The sequence below is a fragment of the Acanthochromis polyacanthus genome, chromosome 23 (assembly GCF_021347895.1).
Source record: "Acanthochromis polyacanthus isolate Apoly-LR-REF ecotype Palm Island chromosome 23, KAUST_Apoly_ChrSc, whole genome shotgun sequence".
Taxonomy (NCBI): Eukaryota; Metazoa; Chordata; class Actinopteri; family Pomacentridae; genus Acanthochromis; species Acanthochromis polyacanthus.
Genome location: NC_067135.1, coordinates 18,378,520 through 18,403,531, shown reverse-complemented (window position 1 = coordinate 18,403,531; position 25,012 = coordinate 18,378,520). Strand labels below are relative to the sequence as shown.

Here is a 25,012-nt window from a genome sequence, read left to right as displayed (position 1 = left end):
GAAAAGTCAAATTGCCTTGATGACGTTTTAGGTTTTAAAAAAATGCAGAGATAATGAAATCTGGCTAAAGCCTTTTTAGCATTCAACCTTTGTTGTGAAACAAGTTTAGGAGGCAGTGCCACGAACACACATAACCACAATATTGTCACTTATAAATCATTCACAGTGTTCAAAATGTGTTGACCTGCTGCCAATAGTCAGAGTCAATCTGACTCATCTGTTCAGGTGTACCTTGATGGCAAAAATGATAGAATGATTTTACTATTGTAGAGGGTTTATTTTATTTGCAAATCCATCAAAATCAGTCAAGATGACAACACTCTTAAGCAGCTGAAACAATTTTTTTTTATTGCTTGTTTTATTGCTTGTTACTAGTGTAATTTAAGAATAACAGTATTTGACTCGGTGGTTAGGACCGTCGCCTTGCAGCTAGAACGTCCCTGGGATCTTTCTGCATGGAGTTTGCATGTTCTCCCTGTGCATGCGTGTTTTCTCCGGGTTCTCCAGCTTCCTCCCACAGTCCAGAAACATGCTGAGGTTAATTAGTGATTCTAAATTGTCTGTCGGTGTGAATGTGAGTTTGATTGTTTGTTTCTATATGTAGTCCTGTGATAGACTGGTGACCTGTCCTGCCTTCACCCTAAGTCAGCTGACATAGACTCCAGTCCTGTCAACTCCAGTTGGAACACACGCTTCTGTGTCACAAAAACATCAACCATGCATTTAGCTTCTTTCATGAATTTATTGTAAATCTTTTGGAAATATAACAAAATCTGCTGGGTCAACAGCAAACATACACCAATGCTAATATTTGGTTAAATATACCTTGGTAACCTCAACTAGATGTTTTCCGTAGCCATCCACAAGCTTCTGGAAAGCTTGCAGTTGACCACCCCTGGTGGTGCATTTCCCCTAAATTATTTGACATTCTGACGTTTCTTCAAAACTGTCCACAGGTTTTTGATAGGGTTTAAGTAAAGTCTTTGGGAAGAGCAGTCAAGAACCTTAATTCTAGCCTGATTTAGCCAATTGAAGTGAAGGGTTTAGTTCAAGCAACTGGACTTATTCTTGTGATCTTGAAGACATTTTGCCTCTCATGCGAGAGGCTTCTTCAGTTCTAAAAACTAGTTTGGAGAGTCCCAGGTATTTAACCACTAGATATGAAGGTGGGGCTAAGGCTGATATTATCTACTATCAGCAAGGTGATAAAAGACTAAAGAATTTGTCTCAGTGCATAATTTTAGCACCACTGTGGCTAACTGTCTTTATGGTGTTCTCGAGGTTAAAGGCCTCACCTTCTGTTCTCCAAACATATTTCTGGTCACGGTGGCCAAATGACAAAAAGATGATATCATTTGACTGCAAAACTTTTCTCCAGAAGACCTGTTCTTTGTTCTTTTTCTGATGAGGCCCTCTTTAAATTGGCTCAGAGAAGTAAGCAGCTGTTATAAATCGTAATCATTAACGAGAAGTTAAAAGGCCATGCCACTAAGAACATTAGACTGAACAGAAAATTAGAAGCTATAGGAATCATTTAAGACTGCCATGACAAGCATGATCTCTAGAAGTCTGTGTAACTTTTGTCCACAGCTGTAGATGCAGAAATCAGTGATACTAATGTTTCAGTGTTTGCCAAGTAATATACACCAAACTAACAGAAGGAAAAATAAGATTTTATTGTTTCCTTTTCTTGGTTTATTCTGCCATATTGTTTGTCTGTGTATTCCTGTGACCTGTTTTTCAGGTCAGAGGAACTACGTCTGTGAGTACTGTGCTCACGCCTTCAAATCTCTCATAACCTCGATGATTCACACTGGAGAAATTCCAATTCATTGAGTTGCCAGGACATCTTACATTGTCGCGTCAAAATAAATGAAGACAGAAGAAGCCTTATAAAATACAGAGTCATGTAGGTCTGGCCTGTGACCAAAAGTACAAGGAAGAAGCTTTGGTTCTTTTGTATCTGATTAAGATCTTATGTTAAGAACAAATTAGTTTTAAATAACCGAATACCATGAATTGTTTTTAGTTCTGCTGTTAATGTCAAAATTAAATGAAAAAGTTTTTACTTTTTATTTAGAATACAGAAAAGATTGCAAACACATCAGACTTTGAACTCAGTCTTAGTTTTTGAAACCCGTTCACATCAGTGCTTATCTTAAAAGTACTTACTTTCTGAGACACACTTATAACTTGTAACTCTGTAAATATTTGCAGTATGTCTAGGATTAAGTGAAGTTCCAAATTTTTTTTATATACAATTGTACCCACACTTGTTTTACCAATGTCTCCAACTGAAAGGTTTTTAATATATTTGTTCTGCATACAACTGAAGTACTGTAAACACATTTTTTAGGGACTTGGTATTTAATACATCTGGATTTAGAAAGAGTTTGAATACTTCCTCCACTGATTCTGAATGAACAGCAGTGCAATATGAGGAATTGATGAAACTTGAAGTCAGTTCTGACTGTAATCTGTCCTTCGTCTCCACCTTGTGGCAGCTGTGAGCTCTGTGGCTTCACCGGCTGTCAGAAGGCATCCTTGAACTGGCACATGGTGAAGCATGATGGTGCAGAAGCCTCCTATAAGTTTTCTTGCTCAAGTTGTGGCAAAAGGTTTGAGAAAAAGGCCAGTGTTGTTGCCCACAAGGCCAAGAGCCACACTGAACTAGTCATATCTGAAGCCTTAGCAGCTACCAGTGTCACCCATCTGGAGGACTGGTGCAGAGACAACAGCCTCCTGCTTAATGTCAGTAAGACCACGGAGCTGGTTGTGGACTACAGAAAGAAGCAGCAGAGAGCATACCACTCACTCAGGATCAGCAGGACGGAAGATGAGAGAGTGGAGAGCTTCAGGAACCAGGGTGTTAACATCACGCAGGATCTGACATGGTCTTGTCACATCAACACCCTGGTGAAGAAAGCTTGACAGCGTCTCTACCACCTCAAGCTCTCTCTCAATGTGCTTAGGAACTTCTACACCTGCACTATGTGAGTGTTTTGGCCGGGAGTATCACCACCTGGATGGGTAGGAGCACCCAACAGGACTTCTTGGCCCTGAGAAGGGTGGCCTGCTCGGCTGAGCGCACCATCAGAAACACCCTCCTCAACCTGCAGGACATTTAAAACAAATGCTGCAGGTTAAAGGCCAGGAAGATTGAGAGTGAGACCACTCACCCCAGCCAGAGACTGTTATCTCTGCTGCTGTCAGGGTGGCGTTACCGCTGCATGAAGACAGAGAGGATGAGAAGGAGCTTCTTCCAACAGGCTGTCCATCTTATGTATTATTTCTATATTATTTTTATGTATGTATGTATGTATTCATATATATATATATATATATATATATATATATATATATATATATATATATATATGTATATTGGGTGTTTTTATTCTTATTGTTTCGGTTTGGAACAGGTGCTCAATACATTTCACTTTGTTTAATTGTGTTTGTCACAAATAAAGATCTTGAATCTCGAACCTTGAATCTAATGTGGGTTCGGTAATAAACAGTGTCACACCTAATGTTGAGATTGTCCCAGTGATCCCACAGCCTGAGCAGCCCTCTATCAGCCAGGAGAGCCAAGAGAGTCATGAGAAGTGATATGTTGACTGTGCAGCAGCAGGTAGTGCCCCCATTTGCGCCACAAACTCAGCTAGATGTATCTCAAGACGAGTTCCTTCAACTGCCCACGCATCACTTGGTGCAGGTGAATCACCAGCCAGCCCCCACCCTGCTGCGTCTCACCACTGCTTCTCCTGTTCACTTTTCCAGCACCAGAAACCCTCAGCTCATCCAGTTGCTGAGGGAGAGAGGCTAAAGAGCATGCTCCAATTCCAGAGGAGGGTGAGCTGTGGAACAGAGCAGTGGTGGGTCAGTGCCACCAGGATGTAGGGGAAGTTATGTGGGAGCGTAATGCAAAGAGGAGGAAGGAAAATGAGAGCATTGTTTGGGACAGAGAGGGAGAGACTCAGATCCTGATACAGTGTGCTGAGGCAAATGGAGATAGTTTGATCTAGATACAGGGCCACAAACTTTGATGAAAGGCAATTTTACGTACTTAAATCCAAGGAGAGACAAACAAGAAAGGAAACATCAATTAGAGGGTGGGATAGAATACTGAAGGACTAAACAACCTTATATGATAGATATTTGCCTATAGATAGATAATAGATAATAGATACTGCCTGCTACTCAACGCCTCAAAGACAAAGGAAAAGATCATTGATTTCCGCAGATCCAAACCCCCTCTTCTTCCAGTGAACACTTGTGGCATGGACATCGAGATGGTGACATCATATAAATATTTAGGTGTCCACCTTGATAATAAGTTGGACTGGTCTACAAACGTAGACTTCATCTGCAAAAAGGGCCAGAGCCGACTTTATTGCCTCAGAAGACTTCGATCACTAGACATCTGCAGTAGGATGCTGCAGATGTTTTATCAGTCTGTGGCAGCAGGTGTCCTGTTTTATGCTGCAGTCTGCTGGGGAGGCAGCATAAAACAGAAGGATGCAAGGCGTCTGAACAAACTGATTTAAAAAGCTGGCTCTGTGGTTGGAATCAGATTGAACACATTGGAGGATGAGGTGGAGAGACGGGCACTGAGCAAGATGGAGGCCATTCTGACAAACATGGATCATCCACTTCACATCTGCCTCGATGAACAACGAAACATCAGTGGACGGCTCCTATCCCTGTGCTGCAAGACAGAAAGATGTAGGAAATCTTTCTTGCCATCGGCAGTCAGGCTATTCAGTTCAAAATTAAACAGATAAGAACCCTGACAACTGAATTTCCCTTCGGGGATGAATAAAGTGATTCTGATTCTGATTTAAAATAATAGAAGTTGTGCTATATAACAGTACTAATATTTATTAGTATATGTATACTGTAGCTTCAGAGCTACTTTATATCAGAGAGCATGCTGATAATATAGTAGATTACACAGACTTATTTTGTAAAGGAGAGGACACAGCTTTGCTCTACCCATTCTTTTGGAAAACTGCTCAGTGATGTTAATTCCAGCATATTATGTGATTCACTGTTTTCTTCTTCTTCTACCAGCTAAAAGGTTATGCTAACAGGGTTGTTGTGGGAAACACGTTCCAAGAATAATAAATATTATGTAACATATTATGTTGATTATGAAAATAGGTTCCCACATTTACAAGAGACATCAATGACAAAAATAATGACAAAAAAATGATATTAAATGTCATTTTAACAGTTTTATTTGAGATTCAATTTGGTAATTGGGGATGGAACGAGAGAAAAATGGCATTTATAGGGGAACTCCAGACTTATTTGATATTTTTAAAAGAATATTTTTAAACATTCTTTTCTCTTTGATTTTTTTAGATTTGGTCTGAGGACAAGTACATTTACACAACAACTGCATGTTTTTAATATATTGAATAAGTATTATATAAAATTTAATGGATGGGATGTAAAATGTCCTCCAACTTTGGAATGACCTGTTAGCTAAGGGTGTTAAAAGGCTAATTGATGATTAGAAAACCTTTGTTGCAATTATGTTAGCACGTGAATAAAAGTGTGAGCTTTCATGTAAAACATTAAACTACCTGGGTGACTAGTACATGTTAAACTCCATGTGGTCTTCAATAACAGCCCTGTGAAAAAGCGCTGTGATGTGCTGGTTTCTATTCTCTGTGGAAGCATGGGTGGGCCATGGGTGACGTTTTTAGGGGGAAACAGAGGCCCTCCTGTGTGTCCCCCCCATAAAACGCCCCTGTTGCTGCCGGAACCAATTAAATCCCCTCTCTCTGCGCACACCACACGCCAACTTGAGGTCCGACACTAACGCTGACCGCTGACTCTCTACGAGGAGCTACACTTCACATACAAACTACAACATATCCAAAGATATTCGACACGTAGAAAAGAATTTAAAAAAAAAAAGAAAAGATTTAGGTGTTAACATTTGAGAGGCTGGGAGTGGAAGGGGGCTTGTTCCTGTAGCCGGACTACATCCCGCTCGCTGCTAACCAGGACTGAGTGCAAATGGCAGAGCAGGAGGAGCAGCCGATAACCCAGCCAGACCCGCCTGGCAGTGGACAGTCGCGGACGGGGAGAGCGGTGTCTATTGCCCGGCTGCTGCACCGCGAATGTACCCGTCTGCTCCAGCTTTACGTGAGTTATTAGTTCACAACCGTGTTACCTCGCTGTCGCCACACTCCTCCCGTTATCTGTGGCGTGTTTGGTTACTGAGGCAGCTAGCTACCTGTCCCATCATCACAGCGTGTTTGCCTTTTCTTGTTCGTATCTAACACGTCTGTATTTTTACAGTCTATGATCTGGCATTGACTGCTGTGCTGTTCTGTGTTGTTGGACGGCTTGCTGCGGTGCAAACAGAGTGTAATCAGACTAAAAGACACCCCACACTGTGGGGGTGGGGGGTAATGGATGAGAGAGTATTGGATTCTGTCCCTGTTGCCATGCTTTGGTGCCTGGTCGCCCTTTTGGAAAACATTTCATTGATCTATTTAATCAATGTGGCTGTCAGTTTGTGACTCTAAAATTACATTAATGGGAAAGGAGCAGGATCAGTGGCATCTTCGCACATTAAGTGGACAAAAACCCACCTTTATTTATTTGTTTTCAGAAAGAGAAGGAGACCTTCTTGTCGGACCACACCCCAGATGGAGGACGCATTGTGTCCCTGTCCTCAGAGTCGGAGGCATCCAGTGCTGAGGAGCAGGTGCAGTGTCTGCACTCAGCTCTGCGTCAATGCCTCGGCCTGCTCCACTGTGTCATCCTGAAGGAAGAGGAGGAATGGGGCAAGCTGGAGGGCGACTATGAAACTATGAGGAAGAATGTCCGAACACGGCTGGAGCACTTGCTGCACACCACCAAAGATCTAGTGGAGACCGAAGAGATGATCCTGGAAGTTACCCCAGATCACCAGTGTAACGAGGTAAAGCGTTTGTTTTAGTTTTCTTGACCACATGGTCAGTCCTCTCATAGAACTGTTAAGCCACCGCTATTCATCAAGTTTCAAAAAACAACATAAACCATGAACATATGAAAAACTCCAGTTACAAGCGTTATGCAAGTGCAGCTCAATAAATCTAAATATTGTAAAAAGGTTCTTTTTTTTTTAGTTGAATTCAAAAAAGGTAAGCTTTCATATAGTCTCAATTCATTACACACAAAGTGAAATATTACAGGCCCTTTTTTGTTTTTATTTTGACGATTATGGTTTATGAAAATCCAAAATCTGGTATCTCAAAATATTAGAATAGTCATATCGCATATCATTTCCAGTTTCACTAAGTTACTGTTCGAACGGTATAAATACAGTGTGTCACTCTAGTTCAGCACACGTCACCGCAATCATAGGAGACACTGCTGACCTGAAAGTTGTCCAAGAAATGCCGTCCACAGAGACTGTAGGCCACAGGAGTTTGTTGCTGAAAAGGCTGGCTGCTGGCAGAGTTCTGTATCGAAGCATTTTAATATCAATTTTCCTGGAAGGGAAAAGGGTGGTAGGAAAAGATGCAAAAACAAAAGGAGTACTGCAGCACTGAAGACGATGTCAAGAAAAGACGATCGAAGGACTCTTCTGAAGGACTGAAGCTGGTGTCAGCTCATCAAGAGCCACCGAGCACAGATGTCTTCAGGAAAGGAGCTACAACTGTTGCATTCCTAATATCAAGCGACTCCTGAACCAGAGACAGAACATCAAAAGCGTCTTATCTGGGCTGAAGAGGAAAAGAGCTAGACTGTGGTCTAAAGTCCTCTTTTCAGATGAAACTAAATTGTGCACAGAAACCAAGGTGTTAAAAGTCAGATGTGATTTGGGGTGTCATGTTTTCTGCTCGAGTTGGTCCACAGTGTTTTAATAAGTCCAAAGTCTACGCACCGTCTACCAAGAGGTTTAGAGCACCTCGTGCTTTCCGCTGCTGACAAGCTTTATGGAGACGCTGACCTGCCCTCAGAAATGACCTCAAAATTGCTACTAAATGGTTTGCTGACCGTGATATTGTTGTGCTGTCTTAACCAGCCAATTCACCTGACGTGAACCCCACAGATCCCGCTATGTGGTTTTATCTATTCTAGAGGGACATGAACAACACACGATCCAAAAATACAGACCAGCTGACGGCTGCCATCAAAGCAACCTCTGCTTCAGAAACAGGTTGATCACCTCCGAGTCACATCACATCGATGCAGTAATTCATCGTAAAGGAGTCACAACCAAATATTGAGTGTATAAATTCTTACTTTTCAGAAGTTGGACATCTCTTTAGGATTAATTTGCTGTATTGTAATATTTTTGGATACTGGATTTGTAATGATGATAAGCTATTATAGCCTAGCCCTGCTAGAACCATGTTCTGAAGGCACAAGGGTCTAGGCACGCTCGACAGGGAGGGAGGCGGGCTCAAATGTTGTCTATCAAATCACTCTGCAGCAATTGGGTAGGTATACAACCAATCAGCGCAACGAATAGGCTCCTAGAGTGCCGGAAATCAGAGGATGTGGTAGTTCGGTGAAGCCTTATTTATACAGTCAATGGGTGAAGCTCAAATATATTACAGACATGTTAACAGAAAGATTATTCAGAGTCGGTGCTAATGGAGCTCAACGACTGTTGTCGTTTTTGTTGTCGACCCTGGCAGAGAATTAAATTCGTTGCCGTGTGTTGTCTAGCACGGCTAGGCTAGTTGTTTCCGGTTGTTTCTGTCAGAATCGTCGCGCCTCTGTCGTCACTTAGTTACGGCCGCCTTCTGACTCTACACTTCATGGTGATTCGTCCGGCCAGTTTTAGGAGCATCCAACCTCGAGCCTTATGGAGGGTAACTAGACCCACCCTGGCAGAGAACCTGTACCTGAATATACCTCAGTATATTGTCAAATGACACACTTATATAAAAAATTCAAATAAACAAACCGTAAGTTTTTGCTGATTTTCTCTATTGTCTCCTTGACTTTTGCAAAGTAACTGGCATATTAGTGTTTTTTATGGGATCAAATAGCTGAATGTCTGTGCATTTTCTGTTTTTTAACAGTTTATTTTCCTTATTTTTTTGTTGTTGTTTCAAACAACCAATGTGTAGCATTTAGTGGCCTCTAATGGTCAGCTGAATACCACTTCCCTCACCCTCCCCTGTCTATAATAGCCTGCTGTAGAAACCCAGGCTGCTCAGGAATTCCGAAAATGCTCAAGAAAAATACTTTCATACTTCCTTTTTCATCTTGTGGGCATAAGATACACTGGTTTCACTCTTTATGAGCAGAAAATGGATGATGCTATCCCACAACTCCTTGCTACAGCAACAGTCAGAGTGTTATATGCAGTTATTAGGATTGTATAACAAGATTTAGCAAAGCTGCCTCAAATCTGATGCAGACACGGAGCACAAAAGTGCCCCATGAAGTAGACTGTTTCCTGGCCAGCCCTCTATTGTCTAAATAACAGCATTGTTGAAGGGAAAATCTGCATCAAGGGTGTGGCTGAATCACAAAATAATATCTCTTTGTGAATATGACTAATGTTGGGAAGAAGGATTCAGATCATTAACTTAAATCTCGTAGATATCCTAGATAATCCTGTGACTGAGTTCAAAGCTGCACTTGTCAATGTTTTAATATTAACAACAGATCAAAGAGACCAAAATAGAGCTAAAACTAGTGGATTTAGATTCATCACATGGACAAAAACAGGACTCCAAAACACACCAGTGCATTAAGCCGCTGTTAGCTAACTTGTTTATACTGTATGTTGCATATTCAATTTAAAGGGTGATCATTTGTCAGTCCATCTTTCTCGTATTTTATCCTGGCCCACTCAGCACACCTTTGTTTGGTGTGTGTTTAATGACAGGCGTTTGCTAACCCGCTCTGTTCTGTGTAGGAAGTTGACGGCGCTGGAGGATTATTTGGGCTCAAAATGTGGACCTACCGAGTGCTGCTGGAGCTAATCCACTGGTCTGATCATGCTGCGCAGACTCTCCACGTCTTACACCGAGAGAGGGAAGGAACAGAGGAGATCTAAATTCCTCTGTCTACCGCTTTGACATCTACAAATGAACTCATTTAACACTAACAGCCAGCTTTCCCTTTTACATATTCCAAAGTAAGTATATAAAGGAATATGCCCTGTGAACACTTTAGCTTTAAGAAATGCACTGCCTAACTAAAATCTCAACTTTTAACCAAGCCAAGTAGACGTCTCCTCTCAGATATTGGCATTTCTACCGCATGTGCTAAAATGACCTCTAGTTTGCCACAGTTGCTGCTTCCTTTGACACAAATGTGAGCGCAAGCTTTTGACTTCTATAAAGGTAGTTGCTAGAGGTACGGACCCGTACCCGTAGCCTGTGGCCTACGGATACGGCACTTTCCATTTGCCAATCAGATACGCGAGATCTGGTCATGTGACTCCTGGTAGACGCTAGCGGTACGGACCCGTAGCATCGGTACTACAGGTACGGACCCTAAACCTAACCCTAACACTAACCCTAACCTTTGCTTACCTTTCAACGGTTTGCAGTGGTTAACAGCTTGTTGGCTCGCGTACGGGTCCGTATCTGTCTGGCAAATGGAAAGTGCCGTATCCGTAGGCCACAGGCTACAGGTACGGGTCCATATCTGTAGACACTACCTTCTATAAAGGTTGGTTTGCTTTGTGCAGTGGCTGAGTTAGACTGTTTGAAAATGATTTTTTTTTGTGTTTCGTGAGTAAATTATTTTTATTTAAGTGATTTCACCTTTGATGACTAATTCGCTGTTGTTCATAACACTGAAAATTCTACTAACTGCTAGAAAATAGCCAAAAAAAAAACAAAAACACGACTCGTATACTGTGACTGATGTGCAGCTGAATGTGTAAACATTGTCAGAGGTTTCGTAGCTTTAAACTGTTTGAATTTTATTAACATATCTAACTTAGATAACTCTAAATCACATTTCGTGTTGTCATGACTGAATGCCGGTTTGTTTAGGGTTTGACACAGGCTGTGATGATGAAGCATCATGTTTTTGCTGCTCGGGTCACTAAGTTCTCTCCTGATGTTATACTTGAATGTCCTGCTACACGAGACCAGCGGTTGTCAAGCTTCTGCTGTCATGCTCATCCCTGGAAGCCAGAAAATGGTTGGAGAACTACTGTATTAGACAGATAATTTTTAGTAGGGACTTTCTGTACTTTCTGTGGCCAGAAGTATTGAACAGTCACATGCTTGACACAACATTATACCCAGTGACCGAATGCGCTGCAACTTCCAGGTATGGTGAATGTGTAAATACCATGCTTTCTGTTACGTCTGTGATTAATAACTTGATGTGTACTGAAAACTAAAACCCAGTTGTAGCTCTTGTGTTTTGTTGACATTGATTTACTTTTGTTTCCCCACGTTGTCCAGTGCTGTTATGTGTAAAAATGATCATTGCAGGATTTTTGTTTTGTAACATTTTATTTTAAAGATCGTAATGAAGTGTTAACTAAGTTACAAATCAAGGCCAGAATTTATGACTTGACCATGTTCAAACGTCTATAAAGTTTCCATGACCCTCTCGTTGTCCTCATTTATGGGCACCAAAAATATTGCTTCCTTGTCTGGAAAAAAATCAAAAATTCAGCAAAAAATTTCCCAAATTTCTGAAAATTTGCAAAACCTTCAGGAAGAAAATTCCAATAATTCCTTAAAAGTTTTGCTTTAAAAGTTTTATTTTAAAAAAAAAACTAATTTGGCAAGAAAATTATTGTAAATATTTTCAAAAAAATATTGTGAAAATCTTCCAAAAATCTTAAAAGTATCTGGTGATTACATATATCAGTAAAACTTGTAATATTTTCTTGAAGAACATTTTTTAACATTTCGTTCCATCAAAAAATGTTCAGAGATTTCCCGAAAATGTGGAGATCAGAAGTTTCACTGTGAAAATATATTTTTTCCACATTTTCAAACTTTAAAACGGGTCAACTTTGACCCGCGGGATGACACGAGGGTTTTAAGATCTTCAAAAAATCACCAAGCGAGCATTTGGAGGGCAGCAGGATTTATTTGTCGACAAAAAATCCAGGAGTAATTCTTAGCAGTGATAACACCCAAAGAAGAACTGAAGATACTGAGCTGTGCATCATCTTTTATGCTGCGAGTTGGCCACTCCTATCATACATCCTATAGGGCATATGATAGGAGTGACAGTTTTGACACCACTATACCTTTCTAAATCTATTGGTCAGATCATGATGTCAGGTTATCATATTTCACTCCTGGATCATGTTACAGAAGATGTGGATTAAGTTATCATTAGGTCATCTTTTACAGAGAACATGCCCAGACATGTTCAGACTTCTTGAGCCACATCTTACCCTCATTATTTTGTGATAGATTTCATGCATATTATTCCAATATATGTTAAAAATTACCTTAAGTTTATGCCATTATGCTTTGAGTACATAAGTTTTACTTCTGGTCTTCAGTCTAATAGCATTTGCTATAATTATATCTATTACTTTTAGCACATCGTACCCAAAAAAAATTACACTACAGTCTCTAATGTTCTCTTAATGCCCAGTGATGTTTCCTGGAAAGAGTTGTGTAAATTGATGCATACACAGAAAACAGAGATAGTGTTAAGGTAAACTTTATTGATCCCTCACTGGGAAAATTCACATTACAGCAGACGAAACATAGGAAAGGCACTCAGAGAGTACAGTACTCAGCCAAGGATGTTCATTCCCCTATGTGGCATTGTCAGAAATGCAGCATTTGTTTATTAGTTATTGATGATCAGATAATCACGGTAACATAGATGTACCCACAAACAAAATGGCCTTGCGCTGCGTGTGTCATGCATGTGTACATTATGTACGGATTCCAAATCGCGTGATCTAAATATGTAGCGTGTGGCGGGAATTGATGGGACTCGTAAACACCCCCACAATTTAATCAGTTGTTCCTTGTGTCATTTTCGACGGATGAGTCCTGATAAGTCCACAGTGGTCGAATTGTGGTGGGACTGCAATCGAGGTGATTGACATACAGTAACTGGTGCATAGGATGTCTGAGTATTTCCTCCTTAAAAATGGAAAGTACACATGAAAGTCTCAGAAACACAGATTCAAATGGCCAGGGTGTCATACATGACAAACCAAAGAAACCAAAACTGCAAAATTGCAGGAAAAGGCTTTCTTTATCACAATTCTTCTAACATCCATCCATTATATTTACGCCACTTCATCCTCGTTAGGTGTCGAGGGGCTGGAGTCTATCCCAGCTGACTTAGGATGAAGATAGATAGACACATGGAGACAATTTAGAATCACCAATTAACCTCAGCATGTTTTTGGACTGTGGGAGGAAGCCGGAAAACCTGGAGAAAAGCCATGCATGCACAGGGAGAACATGCAAACTTCATGCAGAAAGATCCAAGGCCCAGTCTTCTTCTACCATGTATTGCTGAATAACTACAATACTCCAACTTACCATTGTAGAGTATAGAGTAGTGTTAAAATGTTGAAGCAATCGTAGGTGAGCTGGTGTGCTTGATCTGCAACAAATGACAGATGGGGAAACAATTCAAGCTTCTTACTAAAGGTGTTAGATGTGTAATTTTTTTACACAAAGAATCATTACCACACTACTTAAAACACTGGAATAAACACAGATTTGCTGGTAAGACCAGGGTCCAACATGCATTTAGTGCCACTGGTTTAGTTTTTCTTGATGTTCTCTTGTTTTTTCCCCCTCCTACTCTACCCATTCTTCTGGAAAACAGTTTGATGATGTTTATTCCAGCCTATCATGTGATTCACTGTTTTCTTCTTCTTCTACCGGCTAAAAAGGTTATGCTAACAGGGTTGCTGTGGGAGACACATACCATGCATAATAATTATTATTATTTAAAATATGTTGTTAAAAATGTTCCCACAATTACAAGAGACAGTAATGAAAAAAAATAATCAAAAAAGGAGATTTAAATTCCATTTTAATTGTTTTATTTGAGATTCAATTTGGTCCTTAGGGGAGTGGGACAAGAGAGAAATGGCATTTTAGGGGGAACTCCAGACTTATTTGGGATTTTTAAAAATATTCTTTAACATTATTTTCTCTTAGTTTTGTAGATTTGATCTCAGGACAAATACATTTACACAACAACTGCACGTTTTAGCATTTTGCACATGGATTATTTGAAATTTGACGGGTGGGATGTAAAATGTCTTCCTAGTCTGGAATGACCCTAATGGTCTACAACACATTTTATTTGACGAAGATCTGAGATTTGAGCGCACGGATTTAATTGCGCCTCCGTGTGGATATATGAGAGGTCACACGCCCTGAGACGCCACATAGCTGCTGTTTCCATCTGTGACTAGAAATAAAAGTTGTCATGCAGCCCCGTTAGCCCGTAAAACTGTGTGTTCTAGAGGTGGGTGCTCCCCATTTTACCGAGAGAACCCCAAAGGATGCTGTGCACATGCGTGTTGTGCAACACCGGAGCACGAGAAGTAGGGAAGGCAGTCCTAATGGCGGAGAATGTACGGTCGCCTTTTGACTACCGGGAACCACCGACCCTCGACAGCGACGGGGATGGGAGCAAACCGCCGCCGCTCCGGGGGTGAGTGAGCGCATTGGGGCTCCAGTTCGTCGCCGCGAACGCTTGTTTTCACCGGGAATTTGTGAGGAAAATGCAAGAACCCGCATCCGTGTAGTTGTAAGCCTTTATTCGCGTGCATGTCTCTGGCGCTTTTTTGCAGAAAACGAAGAAGGTAAAGGGGTTTTTAGTTTGTTTATGGGCTGCAGTTGTTTTGCCTCTGAGGTTGCTTTTCCCTCCCTCCGGCTCGCTTTGCAATTTTTCGGATGTCTTTATTTTTTGTTGCTTTCAGAAGCATGAACGTTAGCTGCTGGAAGCTAACAGGCTAACAGTTTAGCATTAATGTTAGCATGCAGCCAGGAGGTATCATCTGCTCCGTCAGTTATCTCTTCCATCTATAGTCACTGTCACCGATTTGTGACACTGCAGATCCATGAGCATTTAAGTCAAAGCTGTCGTTATTATTCATCCGTTCTTGTCTGCTTAGCTGGTATAAATCATAATGCGTGGCTTATTCGGCGGTGAGTAAACAAAGTTGCTGACCACGACCAAAATGCATTCCCAAACAGTTGGCTCTCACCTGGTTCTGTGGATTAGGGATGTATGTTGTGTGTATTTTTTCTAGCTGCGTTTACACAGTCTGACGTAATGAACTACAGGAATGGGGTAATTTCCAGTAAAATAAGTCATTTGATGATTAAAGTCACACCCCTAAGCTGCAATCAAAGCCTCCACACTGACTGCGTGTTTACAGTAGATTGGCTCTTGATCACAACATCTCAGCTGTTTTATGTCTTACTACCAAATTGGAGACTAATGCACTCCTGGTCTACCAGCTACACTGACAGGGTGAGAAACCAGCGGTGCTATTAGGCTACAGTATGTTCCTCAATCAAGTAATATAATAGTAATTATGAAATGTCATAATATGGTGCAAAATGTGGATCAGTGTTCCTCAGAAGTCAAGGTGACATCATGGAATGTCTTGTTTGCTTCACATCCCAATCATATTCAGGAAAGAAACATGTAAATATTCATACCCGAAGGAAAATTACAAATTAATTGATGATAAAAATAGTCGGCGATGAATTTATTAGTTGACAACCAATGTATTGATCGGTTCATTGATGCAGCTGCCAAAAGGCATATGTCCAGTTTTACAGATTTACACTTTAAAGCTCACCAATTAGCAAAACCAATAATATGGATTCAGAAATCCAAGTTTGTAGTCTTTGTGTTGATCGCCTGTCGAATTACAAACACAAACTTAAAGGAAAAACATTTAGACTAATCTCTGCTGTCACCATGCCCAGAACAGAAAAAGTTCCTGCCTTTTTTTGTTGTGATTTTTGCTCTGACATGCTCGGCTCATTTCAGCTGGTTCCCACCAAAATATTTACAGCAAGAAGGTCTCAAGCACTGCTTTGTCTGAGTGTGTCATTATGTTTGATGAAGCTGTGATTTGTTTTTCCAGCCGCGTGTGTGGGAGAAAAAGGAAGGGGACACCTGTGAAGGTGTGTGACCGAGCGTACGTAACAGAAGATGAGGAGGAGGAGAGCATGTCGGAGCACAGCTACAGCCCTGGTATATGTAGAAACGCACACAAACACATATTGCCATCAGAGTGGTGGACCAGATTGCAGTGCAAAGCTTTTTTTTTGTGTAAACTAGCTCAAGAAAACCCAAACCCCAAATCATGTCGTCAGCTTCCTTTGTTGACAGGTTTTTTCCGCTTGGCTTTGTGCGTCTTTACCGTGTCGTTTGACTCTTTACACAGACAAAATGGACTGTGTGCCGTTATGAATGAATGATATGTGGAAATCACTTTAGTTTTTAGCCAAATCAAAATGAAAATACTGTTATTGAGTAAATGTTCTCTGTAATAAATACAAATAAAGTAATCCATTTTCTGTTATTTGTTCTGTTAGCAAATCAGGACCAAACATAAAAATGTGTTTTTGCGGTTTCTGCACCGCCAACTTCATGCATGTAGCTTCCCATAATAACGTGGTGCATGCAGTTTGTGCTACTGCATGGCTTCGCTCAGTGGTGTTACAAAATTATAGCTCAACAGGACTGCAAATATACCTCATTTCTTATACTAAGAATCTGAACTGCTCATAGAGTTGTCAGTAAAATGACGGTCCATCTTAAAGATGATTTAAATCCTAAACTCTGAACATTAACTCTTCTGCAGCAAGGTATCTGTGCAGCATAAGTTACCATGGTGATTTAGCCAGATTAAAAGAGAGCGACCTTCATGACATTGAAAACTCTGACTTTAGGCTCAACATCCATGACAAACCCATTAATCTTGCTTTGTAGTACAGCCCTCTGGTATATTTATCCAATCAATCAATCAATCAAAGTTTATTTGTAGAGCCCTTTACAACAGCCCAAAGGTTGACCAAAGTGCTTCACAGTACAAAAATAATACAGTAACTTAAAGCAGGACAAGTAATCACACTCACACCTACGGGCAAATTTAGAATAATCAGTTATAACCTCAGCATATTTTTGGACTGTGGGAGGAAATCGGAGTACCCGGAGGAAACCCACGCATGCACAGGGAGAACATGCAAACTCCACGCAGAAAGATCCCAGGAAGACCGAGACGCGAACCAGGGATCTTCTAGCTGCAAGACGAGAAGTGCTAACCGCCATTCCACTGTGCAGCCTGTAAAATATACAATAAGACAATAAAATAAACAGCAATCGAACAGCACTATAATATGCGCCCAAAAGTAATAAAATGTCACCATGCCGCTAGCTATTGAAAGCCATTTCAAACACTCTGATGCTTTTAAAAAAACGAGTGTCCCATGTTTCACCTTCCATCTTTCAAACATAAGGCCTTTTGGTGGCAATAAAACAGTGAAGAAGTGCTGCATTTAAACGGTTCACTGTCTCCCAGGTAATGGCCAGTACCCAGAGGGTGCAGAAGACCGCCTCCCTCCACCTGGCAGTCCCTACTACCTGCCTGATCCCACTCAGCTCTGGTAACAAGAACCCCTCCTACCACTTTACCCAGATGCTTTTTTTTTTTTTTTTGCTTGTTGTTAATACCAATTTATGTCTTCCAGTGTGCCAGAGTTGGGGGAGGAGGGGGCAAGCGGTGTCAGAGGACCGGTGCTGTTTCATCCGCCGCCCAACTGCCGAATTCGAGAAGTCCACTGTGGGACCCAGGTGCGGCTGGTTGTCATAGCAATCCGAGACATTGCCAAAGGCGAGGAGATCACGGTGGACTACAGCCTGACAGACTGGGGCGAGAATGCAATGGTGAGCCACTAAGCTAACGGGTAATTGGGGTAAAGAAGTTAGAGACGCTGGTATTTTGCTGAAATGTCCTTTTAGCCAAAGCCTCAAGTTCTTTGTGTAATAAACCATCAGTGATCTGAGGTGACAGTCAGCTGCACTAATGTATGGTTCCCCCAGATTAAGTAACAATTACTGTACTATATAATGTACCATTCCCTCAGTTGGAACCAATGGGCTCTGAACTGGTTACCATAGGCAAGATGGCGAGATCAGAAAGTATTGAGACCCTTTACAGTGTTATTTTGTTAGTTTGCTAATATGGGAAATTTTCGACGAGAAAAGTAAAACCTTCTTCTTGAACTTCAGCTCTCATAAAAAAAGTAGGTATTGTGTGTATACAGAAATACTTTGGCATAACTTGTTTGTTTTTGTTTTCAAATCTGTCTAACCAGGAGGAGGAGGCTGGCCCCCACCCGTTGTCTCTCTCTGTTTCTGATTACCTGACCCCCTCCTGGTCGCTATCGCCCTCATCCTCCCCGCTCACACACTCTGAACCCAGCGATTCAGACCGAGAGGAGGACGAAGAGGAGGAAGATGACGACGACGACGACGATGATGAAGAGGAGGAAATTGAGGAGATAAGGGGACGAATGCTTCGCCGCCGCAAGAAGCGCAAATTGCCCCCAACAGTCAATTCAAAGAAGAGGGGCGCACCTGCCTCCTCCAGAGGACCAGGACGCCCCTGCTCTTCCTTCTCCCGCCCCACACCTGTTGCACCCCCGACTAGATCCCAGCCCCAGCCCCCAGTAAGCTCCCTGGCACCCCCGACCACCAACATAAACAATAACATCAACATAAACATTGGCAGCTCCAGCGGTGCCACCGTGAGCCGGCGGCAGCACTGCCCATACTGTGGCCGCCACTTCCGTTCCCTGGCACGCCACCTGGAGAAGCACCACGCCAACCAGCCGGAGGTCAGAACAGCCATGGAGATGTCGCACCTCCACAGCTCCTCAAACGGCAACAACGCACACCCCCACCCCATGTCATCCCCCACCCCTGCTGCTCAAAGTCATTCCTTTGCTGTCCCTCAGCCGTCTGCCTCAAACCCAAATCCACCCTCTCTTTTCCCCAGGGAGAGGGAATCGCCAGCTACTCGCTCCAGCACAGGAAATGTCTCCTTCTCCCTTTCACTCTCCCCGCCTGCTTCGGCTCAGCCCGCAGCCGCTAAGAAGGGGCCTAGCTTACCGCTGCCCGCTAGGAAATTCCAAGCGCCTCCTATGGTGTCGCAGGTAAAGAGTCCTTCACCACCTTCCACGCCTACTCCCAAAAGGGGTCGCAGGATGAAAAAGGAAAAGCATGAAGAGGTCCAAAAGGTAGAGGTGGATAGCTTAAGAAATCAAGAAGACCTGGTTCCACCTCCTACACCAGAGCCAGACATTGATCCAGATGAAGAGCTGGAGCTGAGTGGGGAAGGAGAAGAGGATGCTCCAGAGGAGAAGAATGGGGAGATTGTAAGGTGTGGTTGAAATGTTGTCTTGTTTTGCTCTGCTGTGTCTGATGCCCTTTCGACTCAATTGCATCATTATACGTGACAAGTTGGATTTTAAGTTGGTTATTTCAGTGGAATTTTAAAGGTAATTTTTCTCTCTTTCTTCTGTTTCCAGCGCTCACAGGCATCACATGTCTCCACTACTCTCTTCCCTTTCCTGTTTGGTCCTCTATCTCCGTCACCAGCAGCACTCGTCTTTCCTTTCTTTAACCCGCTCTCCTCACTCTGCCGAGGCCTGGCGGCTGCTCTGCCATTCCAGCCTCTCCCTGCTCATCCTCTACAATCGCCATCGAGAGTGTGAGGTGGCCAAGCTCACTATCCAGGACTATCGCAACCGAATCACACCCCAGACCAACTCCAGCGGCAGTTCCCCATCCGGCATGGAAAGCCTCCTGTCTTCCTTTGAGCGCCAGGTCCTCTGTCATCTTCCACGAGCTGGTGTCTTAGGCAAGCGTGGTCGTGTCCAGCCCCTTATCCTCCCTCCTCACTGTGAGTCTTGCCTGGACCTGCTTCTTCGCACCAGCCCCAATGTGGGTGTGGACCCCGAGAGTCCCTACATCTTCTCCCGGCCCTACCACTCTCCTGCCACCCCTCTCCGGGGCACAGACCTCTTGAGAAACCTGGCCCGGGCCAGCGGGGCTAAGAACCCCGGAGCCCTGACAGCAACACGAGTGCGGCGACAGGTAGCCATCCTTACCCAACTGCTGTTGCTAGAGGAAGGGGAGGGCCAGAGTGGAGCTATCAAACGGCTGGAGGACTTCCTGGAGAGAGAGTACCACGTGACCCAGAACTGCTCCACTATCATGCGAGATCCAGCGCTGATGGGTCGTGTCGGCCGCGTTGTTCTCTATGGAGAGAGGGAGGGTGTCCTATTCAGAGGGATGAGCCTGCAGCACATCTGCCTTGAGTTGGACGGTAAGGAAACACACTTTTTTTTGTTTTCATATATAATGCATGAATTATTTAATGTTAAACACGCACAGAGTCATATTCAGGAGACATTTCATCCAATAGTCCACATATCTCATTTCTTGTGTAGCTCGTAGAATTAAAGTAATTTGCTTTGCTAGATATAAATGTATGGACATGGGAGGGCCTTTTTATGTGCATGAACATTCTGGGGCGTGTTCTTCTTCACTAAACTGCTAATAATTGTTGGACAAAATAAGATGGCTCTCAACAAATATTTGAAATGGGACTACAGTGGTCCCTCGCCACATCGCGGTTCACTGTTTACGGTCTCACTATATCACTGATTTTGAAATTGCATTTGGCATCACAAGTTTTTCGCTATATCGCGGTATATAGGTATTTTTATACATTTATTATTGTTCTTGCCTTTTATGCACTCTGCAACTGGCAGATGCTTTTATTTTGACACACAGAAGCGCTATGTGGCAGGAAGTCATCAAACACACTTCACACTCACGGTCCTGACAACATAACACTTAACCAAACTCATACAACATATACACTAATAACACTATAATACAAACATAAACCACAATAAAGGCGTTTAAACCCCCAGCACTCCAAACTCCCATGGTGCATTGCAGCACAACAGTTCAGTCATGGCGACCAGCTTTCCAATCGCTGCACTATTTTCATGATTTTTTGCGGTAAAATACACATTTTCTAGCCTAAAAAATAATTAAAACAATATTAAAAAGATAGTAACTGAAACATGTTAAAAGAATATTTAATGAAATACAACTCATAGCGTACAGCGCTGGATGCTGATTGGCTCAGCAACCGTAGCATCAGTCTCCTTGTACATTTCACATAGATGTCTAATCGCTGTGCATATTGTTGCTCTGTGGTGTGCGAGGAGGATTTATAAAGCCTTAAAATAAATATAAATAAAAGAAATATAGCTGCTACTTCGCAGATTTGTGTTGGAGTTTCGGGGGTGTCTGGAATGTAACCCCCATCATAGACGAGGGACCACTGTATGAAAAATGAAACTGTGAGCGTGCGTGTTCCGCAACATCATGTTATTGCTGAAGGTTTACATTTAGAAGGAAATTCTAAATAGTTTTTCAGTTAAACACTTTGTCATAATAAATTTGCCAGAGAATGTAAGTTGTGGATGTTAAAGCACAACAGTATACAGTCCCCAGTTGCTCTTCTCCTCTAGCAGACAGCTGCCAACCCAGAAGATTGTGGACTTTATTGTAAGCCACTTGATGTGGATTAACTCGTCTCCGTTTTGTTTCTTTCATTCAGTGATGTCTGGCAACTCGGCAGATTCCTTTTCGGAAGATTCAGAGGCAGAAGAGCAGAAAGAGGAGGTCAAGGAAAAGACAGAGGTGGTGCCGAAAAAGAAAGGGCCAGGCCGACCTCCACGGAAGAGGAGAGCACCCGTTCCTGCACCCCCAGTCAGCCCATCTTTAGCGAATGCCCATAAAAAAAGATCCGTTCCTCCAAAATCAGGTAACTGTCGGTGAGAGTGTGACTTGACAAGCATTTACCTCATTTTACCTCCACTCATTCCCACTTTGTGACTCTTCCCCCTCTCTCTCAGGGAAGCGTGGTGTGCTCAAGCGTCCCTGGTCAGAGGCTGAGCGTGTAGCAGTGGAGACCCACCTAAACAGAAACCTCATGGAACTGCGCGTCCCTGCAAAGGCAGACTGCGAGCGCTGCCTCGAACTCTGCCCCCTGCTAGTGAGCAACCAGCGAGACTGGAGGGCTATCAAGTTTTACGTCCACAATCGCATCCAACTACTGAAGAAGCAGGGAAGGAGGGAAAGCGCTGCAGCTGTGTGCTAGGGCAAAACAGAGATGTGTATAAACCACCAGCAATCACAATGAAGAGGAAACTCTTAGTCATGGTGTGTTTTTTCCTTCTCTTTCCTTTCATGGGTGCAGTCCCTCAAGTTAGGTGCATTCCAGATCTCATCCCCATGGCTGTAAGGGATACAGGGCCCCAGACTTCACTTTTTTTTGCTGATTGCACTGCACCTCCCACCTCACTTTGCTGAACATCTTTTTATTGATAGACACTAAAATTACCAACGTTCCCCTAACGGCCTTGCATTGCAGGCTGCAGTAGATGCTTCTATGTGGCTGCAGTGCACTCCAATAGATGTGCGAGCTCAACTTTGGAAAGAGTGAAACAGGGTGTTCTAATGTCAAATTTGCCCAAGATGATTGATTGAGGATTTTATCCACATGCGCCGTTTTCTGCACATGTAGGTGCCCTCCGCTTTCCACGAGCAGAGTGCTCTTAAAGTGAAGTGTAAATACCACAGTGGATCTCGTTCACATAATGATGGGAAACGAAATCATGATTGTGATTAATATATATTTAATTTTCCAGTCCTGCTAGTATGCTGGCCATTGTAATTGAATAACTTGCATTTTTTTCCCTCCACTGGTTCAGTCAGTATGTCCCTGCCTACACCTGCAGTCAGGTGTGTCTGAGGCAGGCGTCTCCCTTTCCACCTCCTCTTTCCTCTTGTTTTTACAGTAACTAGCTAGTGAGTGCTTTATCTTTGGAACACACAACGGCTCAACAGCTTGTTTTACACATCAGGCTGGGGCAGAGTGACAGAGAAGAAATGAACGTACTACTTTTCACCACTGTGGCTAATGCAGTAACGACATGCCCCGCTGAGTGACACTGAAACAGCTTAATGATCATCCAACACTCACACCAGTGTGACCGCTTGAAAATGTAACTCGCACATTTCAAAAATAAGGTCTCATATGCGACCGTTTTGGTTGCGGTCTGGAGCCCTGGAGTAGTGTAGTAAAGGTGACTGAGCTAAGAAGACGGGGGGGGGGGGGGGTTGCTCTATTTCAGAACAGTGCATATTCAGTGTTGCGGATTCCCAGTGTCTGTTTCTGAGATGTATTTTTAAGTGGGTGAACAAAATGTACTGTTCAGTGTAAATACGAGAACAGACGCAGCGAATGCTTTTTTTAAAGATGAATTTTTATGTCATTTTTACTTTATTAGATAGCTGGCAGTCGAGAATGGCAGGATATATGGCAGAAAGGACAGATCTGTGACGTGGTGTGCACTTTAGACCAGCAGGACTCATTACAGCACATCGTCCACGGTCTAGCATTTGCCTCCACTGAAGGCTGATGACCAAACATGAAGCTTTGAAAAAAGAAACCAATGGTTCTGAACTTTAATAATCCCCACAGGTAGACAACATATCTTGTGGACTCAGAAATGTATACTTGTATAAGTTTGTGTTTGATACGGACGGACATTGTGCCCCAGCCCTTGGCACCCAACTGACTAGTGTATTAAAAAAAAGTATTCAAAGTCTTTGACCATAATGCACATGTGAAGTGTTTTGTGCATACCTTTTTAACATGATCATAGTCAGACTAGTATGTATCAAGGCAAGCCTACTTGAATTTACTGCGTATCATAATTTAAAAAGGAAAAAAAATCAACACATGGTCTTATTCACATTGTAAATACTTCTTAATCTATGAAAGTATCCAGTAGTGGTTACAAAGTTGGTTATGTGTTGGTATGATGTACATACTGTAAATATTATCTGTACTTATTAAAGTGTATGACAATTTGCTGTGTTTTCATAAACTGGATTGTAAACTAAATTTTAGATTGTAAATGGTAAATCCAAAATGGCCACACATTCAGATTCCAAATTGATTGCCTTTGTTAAAGAAAACATGAAACGATTTTACAATTTAACAAGTCATTAGCAAGACATCTAAAACAAGATGGAAAAGCATTAGTTTGAAAGTAAAGCCAGAACTAGAAAAGCACTCAGAGAGTGCAGACCTCTGCCAAGGATAGAGAGGAAAACAGGAAACCCATGCAGTAAAGGATCATGAGCTGGAATCAAACCTGCATCTCTGACACAGTTCTGTTTATGAATCACCTTCTTAACCAGTTGAGCGATCTGGACACCTTGCTCCCATTTGTTGGACGACATACTAACCTATGATGTTTTTGTCCTATTTTGGACCACATACTAAAACATACTAAAAAATTCAAAGTGATCCAGAATCCAGGATCCTTTCCAGATTGCCACCAAAATTAAATCAGCTCTTCCTCTTACCATAGTTTACATCCCCTCATAGTTTCATGTGAATCTGCCCAGGCGTTTTTGAGTTATCTTGCTTACAGACAGACAGACAGACGACAAACGCCGGGTGTCAAATAACCTCCTTGGCGGAGGTAAACACTAAAAAATTCAAAGTGATCCAGAATCCAGGATCCTTTCCGGATTGCCACCAAAATTAAATCAGCTCTTCCTCTTACCATAGACTACATCCCCTCAAAATTTCATCTGAATCTGCCCAGGCGTTTTTGAGTTATCTTGCTAACAGACAGACTCACAAACGCCGGGTGTCACATAACCTCCTTGGCGGAGGTAATAACAAAAAGGCAGGTTAGTAGCATTAACATTAAAGGTAAGTATATACTCTGAAAGTCTTGCTGTACAATGCTACACTATAAAAAATGCTTCTAATTTTAAAATCTATAGAATACTTAATGTAATTTAAATTCAATATACAGTATTTACACACTTCAAGGCACAGTGATTTAAAGGGACTCTGACAGGTAGCAGGAAAACAGTTTTTTCAACTTGCTGCCATTTCATTAGTTTAAATCCAGGCAAGTCAGTGAGAGGAGGA

General features: G+C 42.3%; 2 protein-coding genes across 2 annotated transcripts; both read left to right on the top strand.

Moving 5' to 3' along the window:
• The first annotated feature begins 5,779 nt into the window (after window positions 1-5,779).
• Window positions 5,780-11,351, top strand: LOC110965191 (ciliary neurotrophic factor-like). The gene is made up of 3 exons (XM_022214128.2): window positions 5,780-6,159; window positions 6,632-6,943; window positions 9,887-11,351. Exons 1-3 carry the CDS (start codon window positions 6,031-6,033, stop codon window positions 10,025-10,027), a joined length of 582 nt encoding a protein of 193 aa, XP_022069820.1. The 5' UTR covers window positions 5,780-6,030; the 3' UTR covers window positions 10,028-11,351.
• A 2,938-nt stretch (window positions 11,352-14,289) lies between these two features.
• Window positions 14,290-23,931, top strand: LOC110965188 (uncharacterized). The gene is made up of 8 exons (XM_022214125.2): window positions 14,290-14,598; window positions 16,049-16,158; window positions 17,489-17,573; window positions 17,658-17,853; window positions 18,285-19,351; window positions 19,500-20,299; window positions 21,611-21,817; window positions 21,909-23,931. The coding sequence occupies exons 1-8, from the start codon at window positions 14,447-14,449 to the stop codon at window positions 22,151-22,153; spliced, it is 2,862 nt and encodes a 953-aa protein (XP_022069817.2). The 5' UTR covers window positions 14,290-14,446; the 3' UTR covers window positions 22,154-23,931.
• Window positions 23,932-25,012: the final 1,081 nt, after the last annotated feature.